General features: G+C 40.7%; 1 protein-coding gene across 8 annotated transcripts in view; it reads right to left on the reverse strand.

Moving 5' to 3' along the window:
- Positions 1-407: 407 nt before the first annotated feature.
- MTA1 (metastasis associated 1) overlaps positions 408-14,656 on the reverse strand; it is a 212,526-nt gene continuing 198,277 nt past the window's right edge. For 6 of the 8 annotated variants that reach the window (XM_020974878.2, XM_020974877.2, XM_020974875.2 and 3 more), the window contains 3 exons: positions 5,328-5,359; positions 3,318-3,469; positions 408-2,328 (listed from right to left, as the gene is read on the reverse strand). In XM_020974878.2, the coding sequence (XP_020830537.1) occupies positions 2,181-2,328; positions 3,318-3,469; positions 5,328-5,359 (332 nt within the window). In that variant the 3' untranslated portion in view covers positions 408-2,180. The remainder of the gene's footprint in view (positions 2,329-3,317; positions 3,470-5,327; positions 5,360-14,656) is intronic. The other 2 variants (XM_078151574.1, XM_078151573.1) reach the window with 1 other exon arrangement.

Genomic DNA, 14,656 nt, shown 5'->3' on the forward strand with positions numbered 1-14,656 from the left:
GGTTAAATTACTTGTTCAAGGTCTCACAGCACAGAAGTGGTAGAGCTGGGGACCTGGACCCAGGTTCTCTGACTCTAGAACCAATCTTCATGCTGCCTTCATTTCCACCTTGGAAATGGCTCTGTACCATTCCCTTGTCCCCATTCTCCAGAGATCACTCACTTATCCCTCTCTTGTCATGTCAAATTATCTGGACAATGTCTCCAAGTTTATACCATCATGGGCTTGATACTGAGAAAGACCATGGAACTTTACCCAAATTTGGACTACAAATATGCTGAGTGAGTCAGACCCTGACACCCCACTCCCTTACCTCCCCACACCCACTAACATAGGGAAAACAAGAAATTTACTTCCTTTCTTCCTTCTCTCTGTACCTTAACATTGTCAAACAGAGACAACAACTGTTTCACAAAAGCTCCATTAGTGGATTTATTTGCACTGTAAGGAAGGGAACGGAAATGTCTTGTCTTTTGCCGCAGGGTTTCCACGTGCCTGACGCAGCCAGCGGACAACAAACCTTATCACCTGGAGTGGGTTCAAAACACAGCGGTCCCCTGGCCTGTCACATGGCCACACAGTAAGCAGGAATGATTAAGGGCTTTATTCCATGCGTTGTCTGTCAGAGGCAGGGGCATGTACAAGTCAACACACGTTGCAAATGAGAGTTTACATCTGTTCAAACACAGTAGAGATTTCTTTTGTTCAGAAATACCCCACATGGAGGAGACATAAGAGAAAAACCAGGCAGGCCTTCAAATACAGAACAAGGCCAGAAGATATGAAAACCTGAAACACAAACAGGTTCTGGTGAAAAGACACGACTTTGGGAGACAAGCTGTGTTCAAATTAAAATCCAATTGAACGTTAAATTCCCTTCAAAATGGAAACTGTTCAGTAATGTAGCTTAACAAGCCAGGGTCCTCTAACCTAAGGACAGTGTATTAAAAATACTGATGCTGAGTCAAGTCCAAAGTCCTGTAAAGTTTGGGCTTGGGTGGTAGTGGTGGCAAAAGGGAGCTAGGGAAACAGGGCTAAGTAATCTGATCTTTGCTGCTGCTCCTCTGCCCTCGGCTTGTGCTAGGACATCTCAGTGGTGATTAGAGGCAAGAGACAATATTAGTTACTCCTGGCACTAAGTCAGAGACCTAGGGCCTAGCCTCCTGGACCTTTCTGTAGGAGAAGTAAACAACTGAACATTGCTTCTCAACATTCTCCACTATGAACCCACAGAGGCCAAGAATATGTGCTACTGCCAAAGTTCTTGGGTTTGCAACAGGTGTTCTGAGGGCCAAGGAGAGGGGGACAGTTTTGGTGTTAAAGAGATGAAAAAGGGTTTGGATTTTTTTTGTTCTGTTTTGAATATAAAAATTATTGTAAAGACAAGGGACAGACCCAAGACAACTAGCTGAACTTGCTGCTGGCTTTTCTGATTCTAATATTCCAAATATAAGAGTTACAGGTCTCAAGTTCATCTACAAAAAAGGTAATAAAAATAAAACAAAATGGCACCTTCAACAGAATAGAACAAAATCTTACAACACAGCCTCATGGAAGCAGAGGCCCAACAGTGCTAGCTCCAAGAGAGACACAAAAGAAGATTCCAAGTCTTCATTCCACCCAAAAAGTAAACAAAAAGCTAAACATGACTGTTCTGCATTTTCTGAATAAGTTAAACTTCAATTCTTCTCCAATGTGTCCACACAAGGAACAGGGTCCTCTGCCAGTGGTAGGGAAAGGCAGGAAGGGGAGGCTACCCAAAAATAAAAATAGAAGTGGGGGGAAGAATAAGGGAGGAAGAGAAGAGTGCACAAGCTAAAAGGAAGAGGAAAAAGGAGGGGAATGAGAGGAAAGAGGAAAAGAGGAAAAGGAAAGTGAGAGAGGGGAAAGAAGGAAGGGGAGGAGGGCAGAAAGGTAAAAGGAAGACAGGTATAGGAGAGTGGAGGAGAGGAGAGAGGGGTAGAAGAGATAAAGAATGAGAGTGCACAGGCAAAAGCAGTTTATGGTCACAGAAGTAATCAAGTTCCTTAAGGGGGTTACAATATGCAAATCAGTGCTTTGCAAAATCTCCCCTCTTCAGTGCCTCAGCAAGGCAGTGGAAAAATGTCTTTCGGACAAATCCAGAAGAGTTCCAGAGGGTCAATCAGGGTGGGAAGCTGGTCTGAAGGGCCCAAGGGTTGCTAGTCCTCAATGATGATGGGCTCCTCATTCACTGGCAGGGGCTGCTGCCTGAGTTGTAAGGACTGGCTTGGTCGAAGAATGATGGGCTTGTAAGGGCGACGGGCAGCTCGCTTTGTTTCAGAAGATGAAAGCAACTTTCGGATTTTCCTACAAATGCAGAACAACAAATAGCCACAATGTTTATTAACAATATCCTTGCACAAAAGAAAGGTTGGTTTTCAAGATAGGTGCTTAACCTAGTCTGGCCCTTCTTGATTCAAACTATACTTTGAACCTATAAAACCTTTCAATTTTCTACCACAATGTTCAACTCTCTCTGCCTCAGTGCCCCAGCTCAAAAGGTAAAGACTTGGACCTGAAGGGGAAAAAGGGAGTTTAGGGAATAGGAAGAATAGGCTGGAGGGAAGAGACAGTAGCTTTAAAAAATGACAGAAGCTCCCATCTGTATAATGCTTCAAGACTTACGAGAAGTTTTCTTCACAACGACTTTATGACAGAGAGAGAGAGAGAGAGAGAGAGAAGAGAGAGAGAGAGAGAGAGAGAGAGAGAGAGAGAGAGAGAGAGTCAGTATCAATATAAATGAGGCACTGAGGATTCAGAAAGGTAAAAGGTAAGTGAGTGTGAGAGCCAAGCTTTGAACAAATACACTTCTAACTCTAAAACTAATGTTCTTTCCACTATACACTGCTGCCTCTCTGAAGAAACAATCTTTGGTGGTCAAACTGATCTGTTTCACATGGACCAGTAGCTGGTGAGAAAATGCTGGTCTCAAAACCTTTTTGAAGTCTTGGAGGCCAAGTCCACTAGTTGGTTCAGATCTTTATTTTTAGCTTTTTTATTTACTTCTCTAGTATATAGGGCACACACATATTCCTACTTCTCAGGGCCTAAGGTGAGGGGGAAGGAGGGGGATGGAAAAAAGGAAGAAGGGTTGGACAGGGTTTTTCTTTGGGCTGTAAACTAGAGTCCTTTGTATCTAAGGACTTCAATCAGCAGAAATGCAGAGAGGCCCTTTTCTCCCCACAAGCACTACTTTCTGTGATGATATAAATTAATAGGTCACCCACTCCATTCATGAATTCCAAATAATGGGAATGGAGGGCCCCATTTGGACCTGAAGGAAGCCCCTGTCCTACCTGGTTTCCTCTGTGGCCATGTAAAACACATCATCTGGAGCATCAATCCAGTTCATCCTCCTCCTTTTCACTGGAGGCAGGGATCCACCACGAATTAATCTGACTTTCGTTGGATAGGATTTCCCATTGAGCAGCAAGTTTCGGCTTGGTCCCTAACATAATACATAAGAGGTAATAACTATATGGCCAATGGCCAGTCCATACTTGTAGATGACGTAGATAAGGAAGGAGAAAAGGAACGACCATTCTTGACACAATTTTATCATATGGCTAAATAATGTACCTTAAACAAACAAGACTGACTTCAGAGGTTGAGAGCAGGAAAGCATAACCTCAGAAGTTGAGGGAGGAAACAAAGCATTCATAAGCCTCACCTCTTCACCCCATCCTTGTGTGAAAAGCTTCCCCTGTTTATTCACATGTGAAAGAAAGATTTTATGTAGTTTCCAGTATCTCAGCATTAACTCATAATTCTTCAAGATCTCCTAGTTAGGTCTGACCAAGGGAAATCTGATACTGATCCTTATAATTTCAGGGAGGATTGGAATGCTTTGGGAAGTGGTATTTCTCTCACTACAGTGCAATCACTGAGGGAGGGAATGTACACTGAAGACAGATGTATTTCCAAAGCACAAACTCTAAATTTTGCTGCCTCATAGCATCTTACTATGCATTATATGAATGTTGCTGGCAACTCTAAGCTAGTCTACACTTTCCAGGGCATTCTTCTTAACAAATATTTACCAAATTGCCAAATTCTGAGTCTCCAAGGAGATCCAATGAGATTTTTTTTTATACAACCGATCAAAAGAGAATGCTTTTTATCTCAGCAGCACAACTTAGTTGTTTTCATTTTAATCAAGTAAATAAAAGTACTTCTTTCCCCAACTCTAGCAATGCTACAGATTTTCAGAATCTTAGAGAACAATACTGAACTGGAAAACAGGGCTTAAAATACTGACAATTGAGGAGAAAAATTTTAGGCTGTATCAGGAAAAGACAACTTTTATTGTCCCTGATTCCTGATTAGATTCCTAAGGAATACTCTAGGTTGGGTGGTCAGCCTTGCTCTGTCCTACATGGTTTGATTCACCCATGTTTGCTTTTCCCATGGCATGCCCTACACTGGGTTCTGGTTGGCATCTCAAGAATGTTCCCTAAACCAAAGAAGCAGGAAAGCTATTTCTAACCCTGGCCAAGAATTAGGGTGTGGCTCCCTTTTACCCAAAAGACTTGAGTGTTTTAGTCACCAGATACAAAAAAGTAGCCAGTGTCCCCTAGAAGCAGAGGTGGCAAAATGGTCTGCAATGAAGCCTTCACAGCATCCCACTGAAATTCCACAATGGTTTTAGGTCTAACACCTTATCCGTGCCTAGCATCTAGCTCATGTGGCTCTGTTGGACTGTGAAATGATACACACAATAGGAAGAGGTAGGGAGAGATGGTAATTAACTAGATGATCATTCTAAGCTGTCAGTCACAGATCATGGAAAATCAGACCATGACGTGGGTAGCTGAGGTCTGGGAAACTAATTTCCAGCCTCATGACCACACAGGCAAGTACCAAAACACAGTGTTAACAGACAGAGCCAAGGCCAGACCAGCATCCCTAATACTATTTCACAATGTCTCAGACTGGCTATTTAATTCTGTCCTCTGCTCAGACTTTTGTTCAAGGAAAATCTATTCTCAGCAGATACCCTCCTATATCAATCAGCTTCAAGCCTACTTTGTATCCTAGCCCTCTCTGAATTCTTCCTCACGTTCTCCACAAGCTCACTATTAATAGCTACTTGTCTTATCATCCTCTTGCTATCCAAGGAAACATAAGTCAAAGCAGAATGCCTTGAATAAACTCTGGAGAGTGATATCTCTATCTGCCTGTTTCAGGCAGATAAACCTTAAAGCTCCCCATGCCTCTCTAAAAGGAGACAACAAGGAGGTAAGGGTGATAAAGAAGGCTTTCAGAGAAGCTCTATCTAGACACAGGCAGAGTTTTCTCTCTCTTACCATTTGTCTGGTTGGTCCATGGTTAGCCAGTCCTAACAAACAGGAAAGAGAATAGAGCTTGTAAGACACCAAATTTCTTCCACGACAGAAATCATACAAAATTAAAAAAAATAGCAACATTTTAAATCTGTGCTTCCTTCTAAACTGGTATTTTTGACTAGCAAACCCCTTCCATGGGGTACTATGAATTAAGAAAGTCAACTTTACTATATGCTGGAAAGCCCAGGTTTCACTGTTTCTGAGGCATACATTCTGGGTCTAGAGGATGTAGGGGTAACATATCTAAGGAAAAAAGAAAACTACTTCACAGCTATAGCCAAATCGCTGCATATTTGAGACAAGCTGGATTGGAAGCAGCAATGCTATCCATTTAGAAGCAAAGTGACCTTTTAATCAAGCCACACTCTCACAATTTCTCTCCACTGTTAGATAAGGGAGTTAGTTACTCCAGGGCCTGACTCTTGGCTCACTAAGAAGATAAGGTCTGACAATTACATTTCTTTGCTTCCTAGAATCAACAGCTGCCTTTCTGTCCTCAGTTCCTTCCTTTCCAGAGCACAGTGAGGGGTTTACAGAGTAACAAAGCAACCATAAGCAAAGAAATAAACAGAGAATAAGCAGATGATTTCTTGAGAACTGGCCCACACAGAGAGATACTTTCCTAAGGCCCAGGCAAACTAGCCCTTAATAAAGCTTTACTAATCATCCTTTGAAATGTAAAGTTCTTGAAGGCTTATGAGTCCCAGTTTGTATTTGGGGAATTCTGAACTGTACCCACATTTTTTGCCATGTTCACCTTGATATTCAAGTACCAGCCACACATCCTCTATGGGATACTGCTAACTCCTTTATTTGTAACTAAAGTAGACTCTCTAGTCAGTAGTGACTCCAGGGTTGTCCAACAGGCCCATCTCAATGATATACCTTTCTTCCTTTGCCATAAAAGGAGAGGGGAAATGAGTGGAAACCAGGGTAAGCTATTACCCATAGCTCTGGCTCAGAATACCAACTCCCTCCCCCCCACTTCCCAGAATTATATAGGCCTAAGTGTGGTCTTGGAAGCCAAGACCAAACAAAGAGTAGTTGTTTCCTTGATTCATGGCTCCTGCTTGGTCCAGAGGACACCTAGATCCCTTTCAGCTTCACCTGATGACAGAAAGCAAGAGTGCCTAAGGAAATAATGACAATATTTTCCAGGCTGTCTATATGGAAGAATAGTGGGGCATCAAGAAGCAGGAAGAAATTATCCAAATAATATGTAATTGCTATCTATTTACCACAGAACAAATCCCCTTAATAAAAAGAATTTGTTCTGTAAAACCTGGACTCAGTCAAAAGGCCACACCAAGGACCACATGTGGCCTTGAGGCTCCGGTTCCCCACCCTTGATAGACTAACCTAAGCATTGGGAAATCTATTTTCTAGGAAGTCCAGAAGCCCTACTACATAGAATCCTCACTAATCCTGAACATATTTGGGAAGAAATCCTAGCAATCTCCTGCTACACATACACACACATACAATCTTCAGAGCTAACATGTGTTATTTATCTATGTTCTGTACAAGTTGCTGTAACTTTAAAATTTCCCTATAGCCATTCTCCTACCCCACCCCACCCAAACTTTCCACATTCATCTGTGGATGGCTGGTTGGCCAATTCTACCTACTTCTTAGAGAACCTCACTCGCAGATCAATAGCTTAAATCTCATGACAACAGAGAACTTCCTACTGTTAGGCTGAGAAAGTTCAAACTCTGCTCTGTTGTTCCCACTATTGACAATTCAGAACCCTATTCCTTAGTGCCACACAGTCACTTTTTCCTCCATGCCCTATATCTTCTGTCCCCAATATGTGTACTGCTAGGATTTAGCAACCTGAAGTTACAACCAGACCCATATATGTGGTGATCCATACACTGAATGTTAGTAATCTACTTCCCCAAACCAAGTCTTAGTTTCCTTTACTCAGTAGTCCCACCCCCACAATTCGCACACTATCACACTAGGGATCACCTACTTTAGGGCTCAATCTCCCAAAACAAATGCCACTGGTAAGTTGTGAAAGAGTAAAAACATACACACACACGCCCCCCCGTATACTGAACTAAGAGATAATCTAAAATTCTAAGTATCTTTATGTCCTTTTCCAGACAGTCTCCAAAGAGACTCCTGCCCATAATAATATGAGTTTCATTTATAACAATTTAGGACTGTTAAACAGGAAAAAGGGGAAAAATGAATGAGGAATAACTACATGTCCTTGGTGATGAGTCCAATGGTCAGTACGGTCCAATATATCCCTCTTTTAATGAAAACTCTAAATAAATTACTTCAGGTTGCTTGTTTCCTTTTCCTGGAAGCGATTCCCTTTAACAACAGTGGGGAAAGGTCATAGGTCGCTGCAATATTTTTTGCCATGTTCTGTCATCATTATCTGACCAGGTAAACATGGTTGCATGCTGAGGAATACACATGGTATCTAGTGACTACATTTTACAGTGTAAGGAACTCTGAAGAACTAACAAGGGGATAAGTGGATGAAATAACAATCTAATCTCTTTTGGGGATTTTAATAACTCTATCCTTCTATACAGGAAATGTTTTGATTTTAGAACCAATGGTCTTTGAAAAATCCTTTTTCTTTGTTCTGCTTGGTTTAGGGCTTTAAAAAAAAAAAGACCCTAGATCTATGATTTCACTGGATAGAGGAACTTCCAAAGAAGAACTACCTTGTATTGATGTAGGTTGTCATCTGCTCTGCAACTCAAAGTCTTAGAAGGAAGCCAGGGAATTTGAGTTTTCTTTACTCCAAGTCTCTATTTATTATGCAACATGGCCTCTCTATTCTCTCTTTAAAAAACAATCTATTCTTATTTTACCTAAAAAAAAAATCATGGGTCACTGAAGAATTAAATAAAGAAAAAGTGAAGACCTCAATGTAAGACACAACAGACACTCAATGAATACCACACACAATCTCTATGATTTCCATCAGCACTTATCCCACTGAGGGAAAAGAACACAGGAATCTGTTGATGTTACAGTTTTTCCTCCTGGGCCTCACTTACCCAAATATAGATTATTATGAACCAACAGGTTTTGAAACCTAAACTGATCACAAGGGTCAGACACACTGTGACTCATTCTAGGGCTTGCAGGCACTGAGGTGGGAAGAGAAGGGTTATCACCTGTTTTCCTCCATAAATCTTACAGGATCATATGACTTAAAGTTGGAAGGGATCATTTGGTAGAAACATCTAATTTTATAAATAAGGAAACTGAAGCCCAGAAGAGTAAAGCACATTGTTGAAAGTAATTTAATAAGTGACAGTGTAGGATTTGACCCCAGAACTCTAAATATGGTGTCTAACTACACTGAGATTTTGCGAAATGAAGACTAGGTCCTCTCCTGGAAAAGGTTAGGGTCCAATGTTTATCAGAGTTACTTTAGACTAGATATTTAGGAAGGGATCTTTGGAAGTGTCTGGACTTTCCACTGGCCCTTTGGGCAACTTAATGGAAAAGGGTGAATATAAAACAAACATGATAACATTCCAAGTTACTTACCTAAGTATGTTCCTATCAAATTGGCAGATTGGCAAAGGAAAAGGAAAAAAAAAATAGCTCAGTATTACACAAAGGAGCTGTGACTAGTAGGGAACAATGTCTAACAGGATCCCACACTCCAGATACAGTCAGATGCAGTGAAGCAGATGAGACCCACTTTCACTTCATGGGAAGGGAGGTGATGGTAAGTGAATACTATACTAGTAGCTTACCTGAGAAAGAATATGTTTATTTATCGATTTATTTCAGGATAAAATATATCAATCAGGATTCATCAAAATTTCTTGTCTAGGTCTATTCAGAAAGGTTTTCACAAAGCAGTAGCACTAGGCATTGGACAATGAGGAAATAGTTGCCAAAGAAGAGGCTGCAACAATTCAGTCAAATTAAGTCTTTTAAGGGACTGAGAAATACTAGCACTCTAAGAAAAGAAAAGCAAACTACTTCTGACTCCAGTCACATGGATACCTGTTAAGAGGAGAGATTTCATCCATAGAAGATTCCCAGTTTTTGGCCCGTAGAGAAACTAGGGTGAATATCTTCCCTGAACACCAGGATACCAAGCTTTGACATTATCCAACTTCCAATGTCCTAAGAAAAGCCAGGTCCCAATCATACACAAGAGACGCCTGAATCTATCTGCCTAGGGTTTGGGATCCAGAACCTCAAGCTTTCCAACTCTGGCACTTCAAAAAATCCAGGAAATTTGAGTATGATTGTAGGGCACTGGTGGGGAGGGGAGAAGAGATGGTGGGACTTCTCTCTTTCATCCCTGTTAGTTAACCAGTGTTAAGCTCTGAGGACCAGTATGTTTGATGATGTTCACTTGAGTATAGGAAGGTCAGCTGGCAGAAGCTATGCAGGGACAAGTTTTAAAAGCAGGTGAGTTAACAACATGCCTCTTCTATTGGCTCTTCTGGGATTAAAAGCTAACTTTAATAAGAGAAAGTCAACGTGCTCCTGTTCCTAGGCATATTTACTTTCAAAGTCAGCCATGCAAACCTGACTGGCTAGGACAGGAAGGACCCAGAAACAGCTGCATACCTCAGGGTAAAGAGTACAGAATATGGCACAGTATAGCTCAATTATGTTCCCATACCTCTCTATTATTCCTATTCCTCTATCTACCCAGAAATTAACTTCTAACAATTCCCCTTTCCAAAGGCAGAGGACCAGCAGGCATGAAGCAGACCAGGTAAGCAATGTTCAAGGGTCCAGTTAGGGGAGATTAAAAACCAGTGAGTTTGGAAGAAGTCAGATTGAAAAAACTTAAATCAGATTCAATTATTTTGGTTACAACACTTTGTTAAATGAAATAATTAATAATCTTTCATAAAGATAGTTCAAATGAGAGATGGGAGCTGAAGGAAATCACCATGGGAAGAAAATAATTACTACTAATCATGAGACAACATATTTACATTACCTTCAAAAAAGTTTTGTAAACAAGTTATTACAGGCTATTGATCTTATAGGTTGTCTGAAGGTATCTCAATAGATTGTTTTAAAATATGAAAGAACTCCTCTCACCATTGAGGTCAGGCTCAGTCTAATAAAGCCTCTTAAGAAAAGCCACACAAATTCAATTTCTTATATGTGGATTTATATCTCCATAAGTAACCTGTTTGGTGTTTGATGGAGAGAGCATCTACTGTCTCTCATCCAGTCTGTGTTTATAGAATTAAGCCCTTTCTATTCTAAGATAAATGACTAGCAGATTGTTGAAGCTAGAGGAAGTATATACAAGAAGCTTTGAGAGAAATGTTAAAAGGGAAGGGGAGTAAAACTAATTCCAGGCCCCAAACTGCTCCAATCTGGAACTATAATCCAAGGACTAGAGCCTGAGCCAGGACAGAGTGATGAAAGTAGATTATTACACTGCCTCATTAAAATGCCCATAGAACATTCTCCTCGGATCAGACAGCCAGAAGAGTCACATCATATGCAGAGCTTCCCCTCTGACGGGAAGAGTTTCCAGTGTCCTCTTCTCATAATAAGAGGGAGAAACTTAAGATGATGTCCCAGGGATGACCAGGAGGAATCTTGTCAGCCTCACCTCTATTATCTGCTGGCCACCATGGCTGTTCTCTGCAGAAAGCTCCATTACAGATATCAGAGATTATTATTATTTTTAGCAACTGCTGATAGCTTCAGTACAAGAAGGCAGCACATGATGACTTCTGTATTATTCCAATTTATGCAGATGCCCCTTGCTTTCCACTCCCTAGGCAAGACTCTCCAAGAGGCTGAATTCTGTCCTTGTCAACTACTCCCCATTCAGCTACCTGAACTTTAGACAAGTAAACTAAATTGCTGTTGTGCTGTGTTGGGGAATATTCTGCCAAACCTAAATTCTCCTAGGAACTTTTAAGCCTGAAATTCTACCCCAGAAACCAAGTCCTGGACCTGACTAACTCCATCATGGTTCTTCCTCTCGATGTAGTCATAGTTTTTCCCAAGGTTTCCAGGAAGTTCTCTGTAGCCTCTACTCTTCTATAGGCTATTCTCAGATGTTTCTACTCATAGGCACAAACAACCAAGATGGGAACCAGCCTCATGATTATTCCTGGTTAGCAGGTCTCTTGGATCACTAGTAAGGCAGAAGTATCACTATTATTTAACTGGAAAAATTGTAGAGATAATTCAGGGTAGAATCAAGTTAAGTCAGCGTGAGAAAAGCACTGGGCTAAACATTTGCCTTAGTTAAGTAGAGGTACTTACCCCATGGCTCTCTGCCACTGTAAGGGACATAGGTGCCTATAGCTAAGGAGCAAGAGAGGCCAGGTTTGGCATAAAAGAGCCTTTCTTTCTTTTTTCTTTTTTTTCAAATAATCTACTAAAGTTTACATGAGGTTAGACTCATGTAGGTTTTCTCCATCCCCTAAAGTCTCTAAGTATCAGATTCAAGGATAAAATCAACCTTGCTGTATATAAGCTGTATAGTATGTATAACTTTTTGTTAGAGGCTGTATGCAAAATCATTCATTAGAAAAAGCATAGAATGTTAGATTTCAGCATCTAGTCCAAGTCTCTTTTATGGATGAGGAGATTTGAGGAGTCTGGACTGGCAGAGTGACAAAATGGGAAAAAAAGACCATATCTGGAGCCACAGGACTAAGATTTTAATCCCAGCTGTGCTACCTACTACCTGTGACCTTGGGGCAAGGCTCTTTGAGGCTTAGTTTCCTCATCTGCAAAATGAGGTTGGGCAGTATCATCATCAGGGTCCTTTCCTATTAAAAATCCATAATCCCATGACTTACCCAATGTCACATAGCTAGCTAGTGGTAGAACCTGCAGCCAAATCTTTAGACTCCTAGTTCAGTTTGCTACATCATGTATAGAGCAGGAATCAGGTAGACCAACGACACTATACAAAATTCTCCTCAGAGAGCTTATTACACTCACTGTTTACAAATGATCTCTTCTTTGGCTAACCCAAATCTATTCTGGCCTTACATGAAGAAATGCTATTTCCCTCAGTTCCCCAGAGAAAATTACATGGTTTAAAAACTCAATTTCCCCCCATGAGGAGGTATTCATAGTACAACAATGTGGGTGAAGCCTTGCAAATATGGCAGACTAATGGCCTAGAAATAATGATCTTAGTGGAAAGGACACCAGCTTTGAATAGAAAAAGCTGGGCTTTTCCAGGTAAAGTAACGACTGCTTCTGTGGTGGCAATAGAGTGATACTGGAGGGGGTTAGCTAGCCCAGGAAATTCCTCGGTCTGGGGAATCTTAGGTCACAATTTCTGAACTTTGTAACTTGACAATATTCTGATTTATTTGACTTTATTTCCTTTAAATAAATAACAACCTGATTCAAATACCTGGGCAGCTAGATGGCATAGTGGATAAAGTGCTGGAGCTGAAATCAGGAAGACACATCTTTGCAGGTTAAATCCAGCCTCTGGCACTTCCTAGCTGTGTGACCTTGGGCAAGTCATTTAACCTTGTTTGCCTCAGTTTCCTCATCTGTAAAATGAGCTAGAGAAGGAAATGGCAAACCACTTCTTGGCCAAGAAAACCCCAAATGGTGTCATGAAGAGTTGGACATGACTGAACAACAACAACGAAAACCCAAATACCTAACCTTTGTCTTTAGGTAGGTTGATGGGAATAAAGGAGTACCCAGTTTGGGCAAGGTAAGAACTGGTAGCAGGGGTAAGATGACACAGAGGTTGAAATGCCTACAAATTTGATGACGGCCATAGTAAAGCATTTTAGAATGACGGAATACAAAAGAGTCAACACCTCAGCGAGGATGACGAAGGTTTATCATAGCTGGTCCTGTTCTTGTTGGGTATCTTCTTTCCCCCAAAGCAGCCATTTGGCTCTGAGATATCTTTAAGGCAATCTGTAAGCTGCCTATTTGTAAACTAGAAACTCCCTACCAATGACACATCGATGTTCGCTTTGTTGGTTGGTTGCCTTTTTTTTTTTTAAGAGGCACAAAGAGATGGTCTCCCTTCTCTATATATCGCCATGCGTAGGCCTACAGAATACCTGGAGTCTGTCTTCAAGCTGAATTTTTTTCTGGGACAGTATTTCATACTTCTCACTGCTATTTCAATTACTATTGGTATAGGGCTCATAGAACCAGCTTCCCTGACAAGATACTAGAGGTGGTAAGAATTTATAACTGAAACTTATTTTTAATTGACAATTGCCCCACCATGTTTACTGGCAATTAATCAATCAACAAATATTTATTAAGCAGCTGATATGTGCCAGGAAGTGTGAGATGCTGGGGATATAAAACCAAAAGTGAAACATTCCCTGCTCTCAAGGAGCTAATTCTATCATGGGCATAAAGACATGTATAAACATATACAAAATACAAGATAAATAATAGTTTAGGGAGGGAAAGCACTAGCACTTAAGAAGCAAGAAAGGATAAAAATACTATTTATTAAGGAGTAAAGGAAGGACATAAGAATTTATTCAGTGTTTATTAGGTACAAGGCACTATACTAGGCATTTTGCAAATATTATCTCTTTTCAATCTCACAACAACTCTGGGAGATATGTGCCCTTATTATCCCTATTTTATACTTGAGGAAACTGAGGCAGCAGAGGTTCATTGACTTGCCCAGGGTCACAGTGCCAGTAAGTGCATGAAGCTGGACTTGAACTGAGGTCTTCCTAACTCTAAGTCCAGTCCTCTATATCCACCAAGCTATCTAACTAGCTCGGGCAGGGGATCAAGAAAAGATTAATGCAGAACATGGTATCTGAGCTGAGTATAGATTGGAAATATATTAGCATGGGGGGATGGCCAATGTAAAGGCACTTAGGTAAGAGATGGCAGTCTGATGAAGCCTATGGACCCCTTCTCAGAATGTTTTTAAATGCACAAACTAAAAAACAAAGGATTATGAAGGAAATAAATTATACTGAAATGATTTCTGAAATACTTTTTAAAAGTTCAGAAAGCCCAAATTAAAAATTCTTCTTCTATATGAAGCCTTTCCTGAATCTCCCAATTGTTAATAACTTCCCTCCCAAAACTCTTTTACTTATTTTTCATATAATCTGCATATACTTATATGTGTACATGCTGTTCCCTTCAATAAAATGCAAGCTACTTGAGGGCAGGGATAGTTTCATTTCTGTCATTATTTCCTCAGAACCTAGCACAGTAACTGGGAAATAACAGAAATTTAATAAATGCAAGATGACTGACTGATTGAAGGACAAGCCTAGAAAGAAGGCTAGAGCCAGATGGTCATATAAAAACATTAGATCTTAGAGTTGCCC

Source organism: Phascolarctos cinereus, unplaced genomic scaffold, assembly GCF_003287225.1.
Source record: "Phascolarctos cinereus isolate Bilbo 61053 unplaced genomic scaffold, phaCin_HiC Scaffold_3;HRSCAF=262, whole genome shotgun sequence".
NCBI classification, from domain to species: domain Eukaryota; kingdom Metazoa; phylum Chordata; class Mammalia; order Diprotodontia; family Phascolarctidae; genus Phascolarctos; species Phascolarctos cinereus.